General features: G+C 45.4%; 1 protein-coding gene across 3 annotated transcripts in view; it reads left to right on the top strand.

Moving 5' to 3' along the window:
• rasal1a (RAS protein activator like 1a (GAP1 like)) overlaps positions 1–19,740 on the top strand; it is a 278,029-nt gene that overhangs the window by 161,955 nt on the left and 96,334 nt on the right. For all 3 annotated transcript variants that reach the window (XR_013889047.1, XM_080208234.1, XM_080208233.1), the window contains exons 10-11: positions 1,834–1,929; positions 7,553–7,706. Coding sequence is in view for 2 of the 3 variants with exons in the window: in XM_080208234.1 (XP_080064360.1) it covers positions 1,834–1,929; positions 7,553–7,706 (250 nt within the window). In the remaining variant the exon portion in view is untranslated. The remainder of the gene's footprint in view (positions 1–1,833; positions 1,930–7,552; positions 7,707–19,740) is intronic.

The following is a 19,740-nucleotide window of genomic DNA, read 5'->3' as shown; positions in this document are numbered from 1 at the left end:
TATCAGCGCCGTCGATTAAAATGTTGCTGTGTAACGGTGACCAGTCTGCACCTCTTCAGCATTTTGCCTTCCCTACAAATGGCACTCACATCCCTTTGGATGTTGTTATTTTCCAGAGACAGGCACTCGTTGCAATATTATACCTGTTGTCCTCTGAATGAGGTGCAATTAAAAGGGGGGGTATTAATGAGACCCTTGGGGTGAGAGTGGGGGTGGGAGGTGTGGAGGGGGGGTTTTGAGGTGGAGCAGGGAGGATGCGGGGATGGAGGTAGAGCGCGGGGAGGATCTGGAGCTGGAAGTAGAGCTGGAGGGGATGTGAGAGTGGGGGTGGGGAGGAGGATGTGGGGGTGGAGGTGTAGGGGAGGGAGGAGAGGTGAGGAGGGGGTGGAGGTGTAGATGGGGAGTGGGGGGGATGTGGGGATGGAGATAGAGCAGGACTGGGGGCAGGTGGGAAGGATGTGGGGGTGAGGAGCAGAGTGTCGGGGGTGTAAATCTGACACTGGCACTTTTTCTGCTGCACACACTCCTGTATCCCAACAGCAATTTCAGAGGGTGTCTGGGGGTGTGTGCAAACTGTCCCATCAAATACTATTGAGGGAGGCCAAACAGTAACTAAAACTGCTGACTATAGATGTGGGCATTGTACTGAGGCACTTGTTGACTCTCCAATGGAATAATCAAACGATGATCTATCTAAGAGACATAAACACCTGCCTCTTGTACAAAGCCATCTCTGGGATTGAGGACGACGTATTGGTCCAGTGACACTGACAGGTCGTTTTTGTGGGAAATCAAACAATAAAGTTTCAAAACTTTAATGCACGGTCAGGTAAGGATTGTGACCTGGGAGCACAAACTTTGAGCCACTTACATCACACGAACCACGATTCTCTCCCTCAACACCTCTCTGAGTATTAGCTTCCCTAGAGTTTATTCACAAGTAGATTCAACTTAAAGAAGGGACTTATACGCAAGGACCTTTCTTGACTTCAGGACACCTCAAGAGTGCTTCATAGATGAAGAAGTACTTTCGCAGTTTGGTCACTGTTGTTATGTTCATAAGTTTGTTTATTAGTGTCACAAGCACATTAACACTGCAATGAAGTTACTGTGAAAATCCCCTGGCCGCCACACTCCGGCACCTGTTTGGTACTTTGAGGGAAAATTTAGTGTGGCCAATGCACCTAACTAGCATACCTTTTGGACTGTGGGAGGAAACTCACGCAGACACATTGGAGAATGTGCAAACTCCACACAGACAGTGACCCAAACCGGGAATTGAACCCAGGTCCCTGGCATTGTGAGGCAGCAGTGCTAACCGCTGTGCCACGTGTATGTGATAATGAGCAAATGACTTGTTTTGGTGATGTTGGTAAAGGGATAAATATTGGCAACGAAACCGAGGAGCATAACCATGCTGTTCTTCAAAACAATGCAATGGGAGCTTGTACGCTCACCTGGGAGTCTTAACATTGATGGCACCTCTGACCTTGCAGAGTTCCCTCAGCACTGCAGCTAAAAACTGTCAGCCCTAGGTTTTATGCTCAACCCTCTGTTGTGGGATTTAAACCCACAAAGCTCAGGATTCAGGGGGGTGTGTTATGCTAATGTTAAAGGCAAGTAAATATTAATCATGTCAATGTTCAATCTCAAATCAAATATAAGTTGAAAACTACGTGCTGCTGTATGCGGAGCAGCAGAAACTAAATAGAGCTTTTGGATTTAGTATAATTGATGTCTAATTAAAAATTGAAAGGACATCACTCAAATGACAGCAACTTGAATTATTTATGTATTTATAAGGCGTAACTTTGACAATCTCTTCCCTTTTAGAGTCTTGCTGCTGCAGGAGCCACTATAAGAACAACACTATCCGAAGCTTCACAGGCACATGACATTGACCTTGCATCCGCAGACTGTCTAAACTGGGTGAGTGTTGGTGTTATCCATTATCAAATATACAAGACATGACATGGGGATGGGTTCAAAATAACACTGAAGCAAAACTGACACTTCCTTCGTGTTTGCACTGTAATGCTAGCCAGATTTATAGGAGATGATTATTTTTAAAAAAATTGAATAGCTTAGATTATTTGAATGAAAACAATGTGCAAAGGTCCGGGCAAAAAAGCAGGGGAATGGCAATAAATCATGGTGCTTGGCTGGAGAGCTGGGGGAAATACAATGGCTAGGACTTTACTGCAGAATGGCAATCTCCATTGGCCTTGGGCGGGATCTTATGAGCCCGGGCGGGTGAGGCGGTAAAATTCCGGTACATGGGTCGAATAGCCTCCTTTTGCACTATAGTCGCAGAATCACACCTCTGTTATGCTCCTGCGAAGTCTGAATGCTGAAATGTGCTGTATGGTGTGTTACTGGACCATGCCACATAAAAACTCCCAAGTCTGACTTCCTGTCTATGCTGAGTTAGCTGCTTTTAACTGGGAGACAATGGAGTACCCTAGACTAGGAAAGGTCCAAAATATAGGCCCAGACCAACTTTTAACCCCTTTAAGTGACTTATTTTAGTTTAGTTGAGTTTATTTATTAGTGTGATATGTAGGCTTATGTTAACAGTGCAGTGAAGTTACTGTGAAAACCCTCTAGTCACCACACTGCACTGCCTGTTCGGGTACACTGAGGGAGAATTTAGCATGGCCGATGCAGCACGTCTTTCGGACTGTGGGAGGAAACCGGAGCACCCGGAAGAAACCCATGCAGAGGGAGAATGTGCAGACTCTGCACAGACAATGACCCAAGCTGGGAATCGAACCTGGATTCCTGGCATGGTGAGGCAGCAGTGCCAATCACTGTGCCACTGTTTAAGGTATCATTAAGGTGAATGGGTTACGGTAGGGGTAAGAAGCAGGTGATGTTGCTGAGGTGGAAGCAAAAGTTATCTTGCTGATAGAGTGGATATTCGGTTGGACACTCAAGTGTATCTGCTAACCATACTTACTTTTCATCAGAATGAATGGAAGGCAGCAGTGCTAACCACTGTGCCATGGTGCCACGCCTTTTACTTCCAGGTTCCCTTCAGCAACCCTCTGTGTCACTTCTCCCATCACTGCAGGACCCTCTCTCATAGCTAATGGCCCCCACTGCCCCCTTTAACCCTCACCATCCTTTCTTTAAGGTTTGTTTATCAGCCACAAGTAGGCTTACATTAACACTGCAATGAAGTTACTGTGAAAATCCCCCAGTTACCACACTCCAGAACCTGTGCAGGGTACACTGAGGGAGAATTTAGAATGGCCAATGCACCTAACCAGCACATTTTTTCAGACTGTGGGAGGAAACCGGAGCACCCGAAGGAAACCCACACAGATATGGGGAGAACATGCAAACTTCACACAGACAGTGATCAAAGCCAGGAATTGAACCCTGATCCCTGAAGCTGTGAGACAGCAGTGCTAACCACTGTGCCACCACACCTCTCCAATTTGCTCAATGTACATACACCGCCTGAGGAATCAACAGTTGACACACAGACCCCTCCCCCTCATCTCCTTTTTGCTCATTCCCTCCCAGTGCCTGGTCATATCTGCACACTCCTCCCCAGATCTGCAGTGAGAAGATCCACATTCCGGAGTCTTTACTATTAAATGGATGCAAAATGGCTCCACGCCAGCCTCTGATGGGAATTCTGGCCTGGCATGATGGATGTGGGCCATTTCACGCCAGCGGGAATCTGATTTTTCAGCTCCCTGTCCCCTCCCCGGCCAGCAGGACAGTCGGTGCTGTTGGGATTGGCCAATCCCAGATGGAAGAAAACTCTTAAACTGTTTTTTTCAGTTTCTTTCTGAAAGGATATTGGAAATAAAATTTGGTAAATACAAAAGTCTTACTGGCGGTACTTGTGTTGTGGTCACACTATAAATCTTAAACCAGACGGGTGAGATGGATGTACCTTTAAACTGGCGATGGTAGTACTGTATACAGAGAATCCTGCCTGTAAGTGGCTTCAGATTTATATTGCCTTTAACTTAATATCCTCTGTATCCTTGTAAGTGGTGAAACCAGCTGGTGTAATTTTAGACTCCAAAGTACTTTAGCTTATGGAACACATTTCAGCGGCTAAGCTTATACTTGTCTGCATGGGCTCTCAAGATGATACATATGCCTTCACGAGTATAGAGTTGTACAATAGGATGTAAAAGAGCCCATAGCTGCTTGTAAATTATCTCCTGTATTATTCATACGGCTGGTCTGAGGAAAGGGTATGTCAGACAGCGCTGTGATGTGCCTGAAACCACACAAAGCAGAGCGTAAACTGGAGCACAGAACACCTGAATGAAACAAAGAGCCATTGACTGTGGATGTGTCACAGATACTTCCAATTCATGGTGACCTCGGTCTCTGTGGAGTCCGCATATTGTGCTTGAAATGAAAAGGACAGGGAAAGGATTGCTCAATTTGAGAGAGGAAAAAGTGCGGAGAGAAAAGAAAATGGCTAATGCTAAGTTTTGACGCCTTTGTTTACAGAACTGATGAAAGGAGCTGCACTGGAAACAGATTCAATGTCGTTTTTCTCATTACAAGGGAAAGAACTAGCATTCATGGAACACATTTGATGGCCTGAAGATGTTGCAATGCATTTCGCAGCCAGAGTATAAAATTTATTTATTAGTGTCACAAGTAGGCTCACATTGACACAACAATGAAGTTTCTGTGAAAATCCCCAAGCCACCACAGTCTGGCGCCTGTTTGGGTACACTGAGGAAGAATTTAGCATGGCCAATGTATCTAACCAGCACGTCTTTCGGACTGTGGGAGGAAACCGGAGCACCCGGAGGAAATCCATGCAGCCAATGAATTACATCTGGAAGTGTAATCATTATTGTAGAATAAGACTGCAACTGGCAGTGCATTAACTCTACTGAGCTGAATGGGCCGCATGAGTGGCTCTCCTTAATTTCAGTGGGATGCAAGATTGAAATTGGGCTTCTTCACTAACCATGGCCCCATGAATAAGATTAAATAAATTAATACTTGCCAAATATTTCACAACGAGTTAGAGAAAATGATTAATCACTTATATATTAATATAAACTTCAAATGGTAAAGACAAGATAAATATTTACACATTGGATGCAAAGGGAGTGCACAGCTCTCACAGCAATGTTGCCTCACTTCACCTGCCCTCACTTTACATATATATCACTTCAGTTATACCGATACAAAAAAAACTATGCGATGGAAATCAGCAGAATGTGATAACCACGTGCGTGGCTAACGGCCAACAAAATGTCTTGTTGGCTGCACCCAGAACCCAGATGAGATCCCAGGCTGCATGTTTCCCACCTCTATTCTACAGAGTTAAAGTGTGCATGTTTGGCCAGTCCATGATTTGATGCATTCGTGCTCAGCATGTGATATCACAGGAGAAAGTTCCGCCTTTAACGAAAACAGCAGCAACTTGCCTCTGTATAGTGAGATATCACAGAATCACCGAACTGTTATGGCGCAGAAAGAGGCCACTTGACCCATTGTGCCTGCACTGGCTCTCCATAGGAGCATCATGACTTAGTGACATTCCCCTGCCTTTTCCCCTTATCCCTGCACATTGTTCCTATTGATAGACAAACGTTTCAAAGGGCTTCAAAATGCAGGAGACAGCTATATATTGAAGAAGAAAAGGTTAGGTGGTGTTGCCAAAAGATTGGTGAAAGAGATGGATTTGAAAATGGATCTGAAAGGAAGAGATGGGGAAGGTGTTTAGGAAGCGAGAGAGAGAATATGAGCCACAGAATCACTGAGGTTTACAGCATGGAAACAGGCCCTTCGGCTCAACTTGTCCATAACGCCCTTTTTTTTTACTACTAAGCTTGTCCCAACTGCCCACGTTTGGCCCATATCCCTCTATACCCATCTTACCCATGTAACTGTCTAAATGCTTTTCAAAAGACAAAACTGTACCCGCCTCTGTTACTGTCTCTGGCAGCTTGTTCCAGACAGTCACCACCCTCTGTGTGAAAAAATTGTCCCCCTGGACCCTTTTATATCTCTCTCCTCTCACCTTAGACGTATGCCTTCTAGTTTTAGACTCCCTGGCCTTTGGGAAAAGGGAGATTAGAGAGTGGCTGAAGGCATCCCCTAACAAGCCAGCCACACAGTGAATGTCTGCTTCATGTTGGTCATGGAAGTAAGTGCATAATGCATCACCAACCTTTATGGTTGCTGTAATTGACAGGTTTATTCATTACCTTCATGTAACCGATCAATAGGATGATTCAATAGCTGAAGATTCCAGTGGTTTCAAATGAATCTGTCAATGGAATTGATGTCAAACTCCAATCCTCCAGATGATGGATAAAAGAATCAAGTGTCAAAAATGCTGATGTGTTCGTGAACAGTGCAGCAAGTTGCAGAACTCTGTCTGATTGATCACAACTGCTGACCTAAAAGGGCAGTAATCCTGACCATTTCATTTGTAGAAAACCTTCTTCAAAATTTACTGCTCGTGATAGCTCACCTTCATATCGTCCCCTGGATACAATTGTCTGGATAACTTTCCTGGCCCCGCAGTTTCATCTCTTCAGTTGCCAGCTGAAAGATGAATCCTGATAAACATAACAGGGAATTAGCAGCAGATTTTAATGAAAGGAATACGGAAGAAGGAGAATCCCAAATATTGGGAAGAAAACAACACTGTGTCGGACACTTAGAATTGCGACTCTATTTGCCTTTACATCTAATGTTTAAAGGGTATGGATTGTTCCACACTCTCATTTTATGACTCTGTAACTCTCGTCAGCTTTACACACAAGAAACTACATCTGAGGTTGCTGGGTGGCACAGTGGTTAGCACTGCTTCTTCACAGCTCCAGGGACTCAGCTTGGTTCACTGTCTGTGTGAAGTTTGCACATTCTCCCCGTGTCTGCGTGGGTTTCCTCCGGGTGCTCCGGTTTCCTCCCGCATTCTGAAAGAAGTGCTGGTTATGTGCATAAACCCGAACAAACGCAGGGCTGTGGTGACTAGGAAAATTTCATAGTAACTTCATTGCAGTGTTAATGTAAGTCTTACTTATGACTAATAAATAAACTTTACTTTATCTTGGATGCTCACTAAAGGCCATCACAGTGCACAATGGTTAACCAGGAACCCACATACCACCCCCATGCACGCCCCCTCCCCGGCACTGCCCCCGATGTGGCTTGGGTTGTGCCAGGGGGCACTGCCTGGAGGGTGGCACGGTGGTTCACACCACTGCCTCACAACACCAGGAACTTGGGTTCAATTCCTGGCTTGGGTCAGTGTCAGTGCGAAGTCTGCACATTCTCCCCATGTTTGCGTGGGTTTCCTCTGGGTGCTCCGTTTTCCTCCTACAGTCCAAATTTAGTTGCTGGTTAGGTGCATTGGCCATGCTAAATTCTCCCTCAGTGTACCTGGACAGTGCCGACTGGGGGATTTTCACAGTAACTTCATTGCAGTGTTAATGTAAACCTACTTGTGATTAATAAAGAAATTACTATTATTTATTTATAAATGGAAATGACCTATTTGTCAGGAGCTTGTGGCTTACCGGGAACTCTTTCTGACCTTTACCAGGTTGAGGATATGACCCCTCTCACCATGCTGGAGGAAGTCACCACGGTGGAGAGCCGACAGGACGTGGCAGTAACTCTGGTGAAGATTTTCCTGGGTCAGGGCCTGGTGGTGCCATTTCTTGACTACCTCAACATGAGAGAAGTGAACAAAACAAGTAAGTGCTGAATTCAGCAAAAGACTCAAAGGTGAATCTTTCTGACAGTTAGTGAATGAGCAGGACGCACTCCACAGTCTGTAATAACAGATATTTCCTTATTAGGGACTATAAGCCCGTAAGGTGGGGGGGCAGAATTAGGCCATTCAGCCCATTGAGTCTGCTCTGCTATTCAATCATGGCTGATATATTTCTCAACTCCATTTTCCCACCTTTTCCTCGTAACCTTTGATCCTCTTTCCAAACAAGAACAAAGGAAACCATACAGGATCAATACTTTCAAAGTTATTGAATAGTTTAAAAGGAGAATTAGAGCCAGAGCGTGGCGTTTTACCATATTTGGCAGATGTTGAAGCACTGGCACCAATGGTGGCTTTCTCTGCCGCATCATTAGCAACAGAGGAGACAAAATAACAAGGGGTGAGTCCCATGACCTCATCAGCCACTTTGTTTTTTTTAAATTATCGGGGAGTTAATTTTAAAGGGCGCCCCAGTGCACAGAAGTTAACCACGCAACCCCCCACCCCCCCCCCCCACCGGCTGGCACTGCCCCTGGTGCTGTCTGGATATTGCCAGGAGACATTGCCAGGAGCAGTGCCTGGGTAAGACCAGGAGGCAGTGCCAGTGGTCAGTGCCTGGGTGAGACCAGGAGGCAGTGCCAGTGGTCAGTGCCTGGGTGAGACCAGGAGGCAGTGCCAGTGGTCAGTGCCTGGGTGAGACCAGGAGGCAGTGCCAGTGGTCAGTGCCTGGGTGAGACCAGGAGGCAGTGCCAGTGGTCAGTGCCTGGGTGAGACCAGGAGGCAGTGCCAGTGGTCAGTGCCTGGGTGAGACCAGGAGGCAGTGCCAGTGGTCAGTGCCTGGGTGAGACCAGGAGGCAGTGCCAGTGGTCAGTGCCTGGGTAAGACCAGGAGGCAGTGCCTGGGTAAGACCAGGAGGCAGTGCCTGGGTAAGACCAGTGGTCAGTGCCTGGGTAAGACCAGTGGTCAGTGCCTGGGTAAGACCAGGAGGCAGTGCCAGTGGTCAGTGCCTGGGTAAGACCAGGAGGCAGTGCCAGTGGTCAGTGTCTGGGCAGTGCTTTGACATGCCCTTCTCCCGTCTGAGTGATACACTCACCTGAACTCCTCTGGGAGGTCTACCTGCCAGGAGCAGGCTGAGAGGAGCCAATCACAATTCACACTGGTTGGTGCTCCTGACAGCATGAATGGATTTTCAATACGATCATAACTGACCTTTAACCTCAATTCACTGACCCACCCGATCCCAGTAGCACTTGATTCCCTTAAGAATTCAAAGGTCTATTGACCTCATCCCTGGATATAGTGACTGAGCATCCACAGCCCTCTGGAAAGAGATTCCAAAGACTTAACACCCTCTGATGAAGAGATTCAGCCAGGCCCTTAGAAAAGACAACAAATCATGCTGTCTATGACAGGGTGGGGGGTGGGGGAGGGAGGTTGGGGGGGGAGGTGATGTTGATTCCGGTGTAGAAACCTGAAATTGACATGTAAAAGTAATGTAATAATGTTGACAATGTTTAATGTTGAGATTCCCATGATGTCACTGGAGTGGGGGGAGGGGGGGACAATCACATTGCGCCTTTACGTTTTGTGTGAAGCTTGAATTAGACATCTCGCAAGATTAACCGTTCCTATCACTGATCTCACCTGATCAAAAGGAGAGCAAAAATTCCACCCCCCTCACCCTCCAGTGTAGCCTGTATTTGTGTTCAAAACTTTTCACACTTCCATACTTCGCATTCCGGGGGATAAATGATAAAAAAAAAGGACTGGAAGTTTCCCCTGATCTGCCATTTTGGAATCTGTGTTAATGTACTGCCAAAACAGCTCAAAGATGTCACAAGCTGGTCCTGTTAGTCAACCCCAAGCATACTCTCTTCCACCTTCTTCCATCGGGAAAAAGATATAAAAGCCTGAAGGCATGTACCAACTGACTCAAGAACAGCTTCTTCTCTGCTGCCGTCAGACTTTTGAATGGATGTACCTCGTATCAAATTGATCTTTCTTTACACCCTGGCTATGACTGTAACGCTACATTCTGCACTCTCTCCTTTCTTTCTCTATGAACAGTATGCTTTGTATGTATAGCACGCAAGAAACAATACTTTCACTGTATGCTAATACATGTGACAATAATAAATCAAATCAAATCAAACCTCTAGACAGTATATCCAAACCTCCCCCTGCCACCCTCACTAACCCGCATACCCCACCGCCCCCCCCACTCAGGCAATGAAACAATTCATTTGATTTTGATGGGAAATGTTCACAAACAAAGCAGAAACTGTTGACGTCTTATCCTCTTGGCACAACACCTATTGTACTGAGGGCACATAATAGAAATTTGAGCACTTTGGAAAGATTGCGTAACTAGGAGAGTGTAGGCCTCAACTCGCTGTGTTTGCTCCTGCACTTGTTCCCGTGACATTCTTTTCTCTGCTGTTTTAATACTTTGGCCTTATGGCCTAACTTATACTCATGTGTATAGCAATGGCGGAAACCAAAAACTGTGTCACTCCAATGCTGAGTTTGTAGAGGGTGTGAACAGTGACAAAGCAACCTGTGCAGAATAATCCTTCCAATATAAGGGCCGGTTAATCATGCCGGGGTGACTCAACAGGTTTGTGGCTCAGCTAGTTAGCATCATGTTTGCAAAGCTGTGAGTCTCATTGGCTGCTGCCACAGCAAGTGAATTGCTACTCCACCTCATCAATTTCAGCTGCATTCAGTTCAATACAGAGCTGAACATTGGGCAGTGCAATAGCACAGTGGTTAGCACTGCTGCTTCACAGGTTCAAGGGACCTGGGTTTGGCTGCTAGCTTGGGTCACTGTCTCTGTGGAGTTTGCACATTCTCCCCATGTCTGTGTGGGTTTCCTCCAGGTTCTCTGGTTTCCTTCCACACTCCAAAGATGTGCAGGTTAGGTTGATTGGCCATGCTAAATTGCCCCTTGGTGTCTTGGGATGTGTAGGTTAAAGGGATTAGTGGGGTGATGGGGATAGGGCCTGGGTGGGATTGTTGTTGGTGCAGACTCAATGGGCTGAATGGTCTCCTTCTGCACTGTAGGGTTTTTGTGATTCTATGATCATTGTGTTTGTGAACTCAGTCAACACTTCAGATTGTCCAAAGCCAACAAAAGTTGAAAAGGATCCTAATGGAATCCATAGACAGCATGATTTGTTGTCTTTTCTAAGGGCCTGGCTGAATCTCTTCATCAGAGGGTGTTAAGTCTTTGGAATCTCTTTCCAGAGGGCTGTGGATGCTCAGTCACTATATCCAGGGATGAGGTCAATAGACCTTTGAATTCTTAAGGGAATCAAGTGCTACTGGGATAGGGTGGGTCAGTGAATTGAGGTTAAAGGTCAGTTATGATCGTATTGAGTGGTGAAGGAACCTAGGGGAGCAATGGGCTGACTCCTTCTGCTATTTCTTCTGTTGTTCTGCTCCCCACTCATCTCGTTTGTTTGTATTTTATTAGTAACAAATTATCAAGCATTGTGTCCTCTGCATTTCATGATATTAGATTCTTGATACATGTTTGGAATTATTTAATAAATTTAGAGAGCATGGAAAGCAAGCAGCAACGGGATGGGCTTACTTTGCTTTCGCAGAATTATTTGTGTGTCATGTTCTTGTAGAGAATGACCTCATTCAAGAAACATTTTTGCTCTGCATGCCCCCTCTCTCCTGTTGCCAGGGATATATACAGATTGATTTCAGTAATACAATAAAAATCTTTGATGATTTGTTGCCAGTAATTCCCTAATAGCATTCTTGGCTGTAGAGTTTGCCTGATTTATTTGTGAAGCAAATGCTTTTGAGGAAGCCCGGTTTGATTACCAGAACAAAACAAAAGCCCCACTTGTGGATGCAAAGACCTCACTTGTATCACAGAATCACAGATCCACAAAATCACAGAGTACTACAGAGCAGAAGAAGCCCTTCGGCCCATCGAGTCTGCACTGACGCATGAAATGCCCTGAACTGTCCGTCTAATTCCACTTGCCAGCACTTGGTCCATAGCCTTGAATATTATGGCGTGCCAAATACTCATCCAGGTACTTTTTAAAGGATGTCAGGCATTCCACTTCCATTGATTGGGCCAGTGGGCTGACGAACGGCAGATGGAGTTCAATTTAGATAAATGTGAGGTGATGCATTTTGATAGATTGAACCAAGACAGGACTTAGTCATTTAATGGGAGAGCGTAGAAAGAGTTACAGAACAAAGAGACCTAGGGGTACAGGTTCATGTTCCTTGAAAGTGGAGTCACAGTTAGACAGAGTAGTGAAAAAGGCATTCAGCATGCTTGGTTTCATCAGTCAGCACATTGAATACAGGAGTTGGGACGTCTTGTTGAAGTTGTACAAGACATTGATAAGACCACAGTTGGAACACTGTGTGCAATTCTGGTCACTCTGTTATACAAAGGATATTATTAAACTAGAAAGAGTGCAGAAAAGATTTACTAGGATGCTACCGGGACTTGATGGATTGAGTTATAAGGAGAAGCTGCATAGACTGGAGCTTTTTTCCCTGGAGCGTAGGAGGCTAAAGGGTGATCTTATAGAGATCTGTAAAATAATGAGGGGCATAGATCACCTAGATAGTCAATATCTTTTCCCAAAGTTGGGGCATAGGTTTAAGGTGAGAGGGGAGAGATACAAAAGTGTCCAGAGAGGCAATTTTTTCATGCAGAGGTTGTTGTCTGGAATGAGCTGCCAGAGATAGTAGTAGAGGAAGGTACAATTTTGTCTTTTAAAAAGCATTTAGATAGTTACAGAGGTACGATGGGTACAGACGGATATGGGCCAAATGCGAGCAATTGGGATTAGCTTAGAGGTTTTGAAAAAGAGTGTGGCATGGACAAATTGGGCCAAAGGCCTGTTTCCATGCTGTAAACCTCTATGACACCCTCCCAGGCAGTGCATTCCAGACTCTCACCACCGAGTAAAAATACTTTTCCTCAATTTCCCCCTAAACCTCCTACCTCTCACTTTTAATTTGTGCTCCCTGGTAACTGACCCTTCAATTAAGGGGAACAGCAGTTCCCTATCCACTTTGTCCATGCCCCTCATCATTTTGAACACCTCAATCAGGTCACCCCTCAGTCTTCTGTGAATGAGGATATTTTCTGGAGACGTGAAATGCGGTTAGATTATAATTAAAATATTGAGGGGAGGGCAGGGGAGGGGGAGTTGGGGGGTGGGGGTGAGATTCTCTGGCCTCCCAGCCAGGTGTTTCCCATTGGTGAGAGGTGGTGCATTGTTCGCTGGCGATGGGCTTCTCTGGTCCCACCACTGCCACTGGGAATTTCCATTAACATCACCCCACGCTGGCGGGAAACGTGCGGGCAAGGGTGCACTGCCGACGGGACAGGAGAATCCCTCCAGCATGATCGGCTGGAGAATTCCGACCCATGTGGCTCACTCTGATAAAATCTGGTGATGGTTTACCACTTTCTTATTTTCAACAAACGCTATCTTTAGCACCGAGCCTTTCCCCATCATTTTCTAATGGACCAATAACATTACAGGTAATGTTCAAAGTGTATAATTCTCCATGCAACAGCATGTTAGATAGAGAACAGCGTACCTCAACAAGATTTACCACTATTATTTTCATGTGGTGGATGAGTGCAGCATGAAATGTGCAGACACAGGGAGAACGTGCAACTTCACAGACAATCACCCAAACTGGAACTGAACCTGAGTTCCTGGTGCTGTGAGACAGCAGTGCTAACCACTGTACCACAGTGCTGTCCAAAAGGTGAAGCCCCAACACAGGTCCTTGCGGGCCACCACTAGTCACATCCTGCCAATTTGATACCTGCCAATTTATCCCTATTCTCTTCTTCCTTCTACTCCGCCAATTCTCGGATCAGCTCAATAAATTTCCTTCAATTCCATGAATTTAATCTTTAGATAATACTTTCCCATGAGGCAGTTTATCGCCTTGTCTTCTGAAGGTTTATACAAATAACGTCCTTAAACATCCCCTTCTCCCACTACTTAAAGCATTTCTGCAAAAAATTCGATCAGGTTTGTCGGGCGTGACCCACCCTTTATAAATTCTCTCTCTCCAGTCAGGAAACCCCCAAAAACAACTTTCCCAAAGCACACAATACTTGACATCCATCCTAACCTCCTGAAACACGTAAACCCCCAACCTAGCAGCCCCCTTCTAACGCACACCACCTCAACAACCACCTTCCCCCAGCCACCAAAAATATGACCGAAGCAGATCATCATCCTGTTTCCTTTTATCCTTCACAGCCCCACCTACTCTTTCTGTTCTGCCACGTGGGGGTACCCCCCCATTCACCATCCCACACAAGAAAAAACAAATACGAATAGTAATATACAATATATAAGAAGAAAAAGGCCCGGGAGAAGGAGACAACAAGTCACAAGATAAGAGCAAAGCTTCACAGAGAGCAACAACGGTTGGACATGAGCTAAAAGGAAAGTGGAAAAGCACAAGAGAAAAGGGGACATGTCCCCTCTCTGTCTGACCCCAAAAAACATCTCTCTCCATTCAACTGAACATTTGAAACATTTTGGTCACCCTCTCCTTATAGAACAACGCCAATAATTTTCTGACAACAGATGTTAGTTCTGCTCTATAATTTCCTAGTTCCCTTTCCTCATCTTTTTTTTCAATGGCGGAGCGACACACACAGTTTTCCAATCCAAATGAATGCTTCCCAAATCCCGAGAAATTTGGAAGATTATGGCCGGAATTTTCCAGCCATTCACGCCTGTGGGATTTTCTGGACTCGCTGTGGTCAATGGAAATTTGGCTGTGCTCCAAATTCACCGCTTACAGCAGTGGCGGTGTGTAAACATCTGGAAAATTCTGGCCTATATTTAGGCATCTGCAATGTTCTCACTTTCCTTTAGAGTCTTGGGATGGAAACCAGCTGCTCCTAGGGGTTTATCATTCTTTAATGCCAGTATTTTTGTCATTTTTGCTATTTTTCTTTTGCTAATTTGAGTGAGTTCCTGTCCCTTACTCAATGTTAAGTTCTAATACTGATACAAAGTAATTATTCAGCACGTGCACCATTTCCATTCTTTTATTGACAGTGTTGCCGTCGTTAGCTTTCAAGGGGCCCACATTGCTCTGTGCCAGCCTCTTTTTTCTAATATAATTGTAAAGATTTCCTATTGATTTTGATGTGCGTTGCCAGGTTATTTTCATATTCCTTCTTTAACTCTTAACTGTCATAAATCGTGCCATATAAATTGACCCAGTGTATGAGGTGACTCCAATTTTCCTGCCCCAAAATTCATGTGTTTTACATACACTTTTCAGTCATGATGTCTTATACTCACCTCAGCCGTCAGCGTCAGTGTTTCACCCCCACAAAGTAAGAAGTCTCACAACACCTGGTTAAAGTCCAACAGGAGTGTTGTGAGACTTCTTACTGTGTTTACCCCAGTCCAAAGCCGGCATCTCCACATCGTTTCACTTACTGGTACCTTTTATTTATTAGTGTCACAAGTAAGGCTGACATTAACACTGCACTGAAGTTACTGTGGAAGTCCCCTAGTCGCCACACTCCGGTGCCTATTCGGGTACACCGAGGGAGAATTTAGCATGGCCAATGCACCTGAACTGCAATTGGGCGCAAGGGATCAAGCAGGTAATACCGGCTGTGTTGCAAAGATACGCTGGAGATGAAGGTAATCTCACCCTTCACATTGGATTCCAATGGTGTTTCAAATTGGTGACCACCCACAACCAAGCTGGTGGTTCACTTTTATATTTGGTGCACATATTGAACCCTGTTTTTGAAGGAATATTTAAAGTTTCAAAGATGGATTTATCCACTGACATCTGCAGTATCTGCTTACTTTGCTGCCCCTTCTATTTCTGCCATTCACCAGGAAATGTGTTACATTATCCATTTTTGTATGCTTTGTCATTTGTCTTGGTGTTGCCTCTTACTTCTTTAGTCATCCATGGCTCTGTTTTGGCAAGTAGTGTTCTTTTGCCTCCGGGGTATTAACTGGTTCAGTTGCATGTACGTTCTGTGGATTACTTTTTGAGCACCTCCTGCTGTTCTTCTGTCATTGCCAAGTTTGCCCTGACTAGTGTGGACCATCTCTGTCTAGCACACTTCCTATTTATACCAGGAGGGTGGTTGAGTTTCCGTTGCTGATTCGTACAGAAGAAAAGTTGTGCATGTGACTTTCAAACTACTGTGTGTGCGATGTTTCTGTTTCACAGTGGTTAGCACTGCTGTCTCACAGCTCCAGGGAACTGTTTTCAATGCCGGCCTTGGGTCACTGTCTGTGTGGAGTTTGTATGTTCTCCCCATGTCTGCATGGGTTTCCTCTGGGTGCTCCGGTTTCTTCCCACATGCCAAAGATAGAATCATAGAATCGCTACAGTGCAGGAGGAGGCCATTCGGCCCATCGAGTCTGCACCGAACACAATCCCACCCAAGCCCTATCCCCATAGCCCCACATATTTATCCCGCTAGTCCCCCTGCTACTAAGTGACAATTTAGCATGGATAATCAACCTAACCCGCACATCTTTAGACTGTGGGAGGAAACCAGACCATCCGGAGGAAACTCACGCAGACGGTGGTGGGGGGGGCGGAATGTACAAACTCCACACAGATAGCAACCCAAGCTGGAATCGAATTCATGTGTAGGTTAGGTGGATTGGCCATGCTGAATTGTCCCTTAGAGTACAAAGGTGTACAGGTTTGATGGGTTAGCCATGGTAAATGTGTGGGGTTACAGGGATAGGGTGAGGGAGAGGGCCTGGGTAAGATACTCTATCAAAGAGTCAGTGCAGACCTGATGGGCTGAATGGCCTCTTTTGGGGATTCTATGATCTACAATGGTGTTTCTGCTACTGCTGGGGCTCTGAAATCCAGTTAGCGGTTCTTTATTTTTGTCAGCCGAGAGCCTAATTTGTTTGGAAGCAGATGCCTACCAACTTACTGACTGAAGGACAGTCACTTTTTGTCAGAGCTCACTTCCTGTCCCAGTAGAGAGCCACCAGAGAGCTCAAGCACAGATTGGCAAGAGTCAAGATTTGGGCACTCAACAGTAAACTCCAGCTACTTGTCCTGGCAGGACTACCCTAGATACTCGTGCATGGGTAACCTGAAGATGATTGGCAGCCCCTACTAAATGTGCCATTAATGAAACTGGTTGGCTGGCAGGTTTTGAACAGTGCCACAGAGTGTGGCACCCAAGCAGACTGGGATATCAGATCACAGCTTATGGAGAAAGACCTATTTGGTTCAAGCATTTGACAATAAGTGATACTATCTCCATTCTGACCACAGAAAGAAGCCACTTCTTTCACCTCAAAGTGAATAATTGCTAGTTGTTCAGTACACAGCTGCCAAGTGCATGTCTGGCCCCTCTCTTGCTAAATAGTAAATATCGGGAGTGGAACATAAGGGAAGCTGAATGACAGATTCCTCGGTCTCCTTTTGTCACAAGCCCAGTTCGTGGTTTTTGATTGCATATCTGAGAATTTTGAACCAGACAGAAGTGCTAACTGGACAGTTGTTGTGTCCACCATAGGCTAAGATTTATTGGCACTTTCTTAGTTCTTTAAAAACAGCTATAATAAGTCCGCGGAGGCAAAAGTTTCACCACCAAGTTACTTTATTTACACCATGCATCTGTACACAGCCAGCTCTCCAGTTACTCCCTGCTGAATGCAGGCTGAGAGTCTGACACACCTGCTTTAAATAGGGAGCATGAGGCTCCCTGACTTAACCATCAATTAGGACTCAACAGGTATTTCTTTCAGATACCAACCAAACAAAATCAAATTAACTGAGGGACAAAGCAAAAGGGCAGCTCCCCAAAAGGAGACGGAACCACCCGAACCAAAAATCAAAGCAGAAAGGAAACTTAAAACATCAAATCAAAATGTGATTATCGGGGTCTATAATACACCCCAGCCCGTGCGGTGCCCAGCAGGCACAGAAGGCACCAACTGTGCAGGACTTATCAGGTAGTTCATACTCTAACAAGCCAACCTCATCAGCCTGGCTGACGTTATCACAACAAAGAACGGAGAACCTGTCACTTCATCTCATAGAACCATATGATCTCTACAGTGCAGAAGGAGTTCCTTCGGCCCATCAAGCCTGCATCAACTGCAATCCCACCCAGGCCCTATCCCCATAACCCCATGTATATTTATCCTAGCCAGTCTTCCTGACAGTAAGGGACAATTTAGTATGGCCAATCAACTTCATCTGCACATTTTTGGAGTGTGGGAGGAAACTGGAGCACCCGGAGAAAACCCACATAGACACGGGGAGAACATCTAGATTCCCCACAGATAGTTTCCCAAGGCCGGAATTGAACCTGGATCCCTGGTGCTGTGAGGCAGCAGTGCCACCATGCTGGATGGTCAGCATGGTGCTGCATCTAGGCTGCAATTGGCATCCATCAGGAACTCAGGATTGGAATAGATGTCCCCTATATCTTATGATCAAGACCTCATGGAATGTTTGAAATCATAATACCACACAATAGCATCCCAGTGGTTAGCCCTGCTGCCTCACGCTGTCAGGGGCCTGGGTTTGATTCCTGGCTTGGGTCACTGTCTGTGTGGAGTCTGCACATTCTCCCCGCATCTGCATGGGTTTCCTCCGGGTGCTCAGGTTTCCTCCCACAGCACAAGATATGCTGGTTAGGTGCATTGGCCATGCTAAATTCTCCCTCAATTTATGCGGACAGGCGCCAGAATGGCTAGGGGATTTTCACAGTAACTTCATTGCAATATTAATGTAAGTCTACTTGTCACACTCACAAACTAAACTATTGGTTTCTTATTGTTTGGGATGGCAAGTGCGCTGAACTGGATCTGTAGTAGCATCTGTTGGCCATAAGGTATAGTGTGGAAACACAAACTCCTGAAATAAAGAATGAAAGAATTGAGGAGCCAGGGATAACTCTAGCTTGAAAGCTTTACAATAGAAACTGCCTTTGACTGTCCATCATTTACTCACTGGAGTACAATCTGTGTCCGGGTGAAGAAACTACCTTGATACAGTGGGGGAAGTGAATTGGGTCACAGGTTTGTTAGCCGAGGCAATTACACACTGAGTCTGTTCATCAGCAAACAAAATACAACTGCACGCTCCGAGTCACAGGTGTGACACTTCCATTCCAAAGGGAGAGTCCAATGCTTTTGTTAAGTGATGCAAAATGAGAGGATATGAGCTGAACACTACATCAAGAGGCATGGTCATCCCAAGCAATGAATACAATTTAACCCGAAATCCAGCACCCAGCGCACATTTTTGATGAAATGCCATCAAGCCAATCAGATTCAACACGTTGCCTTGGAAACCACCCATGCCAAAGGCCACAGGCATCTCTGGAGCCTGAAGATTAGCTGAAATTGTTTAAATCAATTCTCTAGCATTCGGAACACAGACAGATTGCTTGTAAAAACCTACACAGCATCAGATCTTGGCCTTTCAGTCACAGGCTTTGTGTGTGTGAGGGATGTGCATCCCACAACTTAAGTATCTTCATGAACAGCATGTGGTGACATTTAAGATTATTGCATGCAGTATACTTGCTTGGTTTCGGTTGCATTCCACACGAAGCATAAAGGTTACTCCAGCCACAACATGTGTTAGGGTTCAGTGAAAAATGATAATGCAGATCTTCTCTCAAAATACTTTTCTCCTCCTCGACTTCCCACCTCTCCACTAGACGTGGGTGAAAATGCCAACCTTGTCTTTGGTCAGGCATTGTTTCACTTTCATGACAAAAGTCTGGTGATTAAACCGGCATGTTTCGGTTACAAGGAGAAAGTGTGTTGAAGAGGTTTGGCATGGGACAGCGGAGATGGCATTCATATTCTGGCCAGTCTCAGCGATGCTGTCAGGGTGCAGCACCGTGTGAAGTATAATTGTGTCTTCACACAAAGGAAGAGGATAAAAAGCCAAAGGATGAGTCTCCCCCAAGGATTCTTGAAGTTGAGACGTGATGTAGCTTTGCAAATAAATCATCC

The sequence above is a fragment of the Carcharhinus amblyrhynchos genome, chromosome 20 (genome assembly GCF_965287045.1).
Source record: "Carcharhinus amblyrhynchos chromosome 20, sCarAmb.v2.hapA, whole genome shotgun sequence".
NCBI classification, from domain to species: Eukaryota; Metazoa; Chordata; class Chondrichthyes; order Carcharhiniformes; family Carcharhinidae; genus Carcharhinus; species Carcharhinus amblyrhynchos.
Note: the sequence above shows the minus strand (reverse complement) of the source record. Positions and strands in the feature narration are given on the sequence as shown.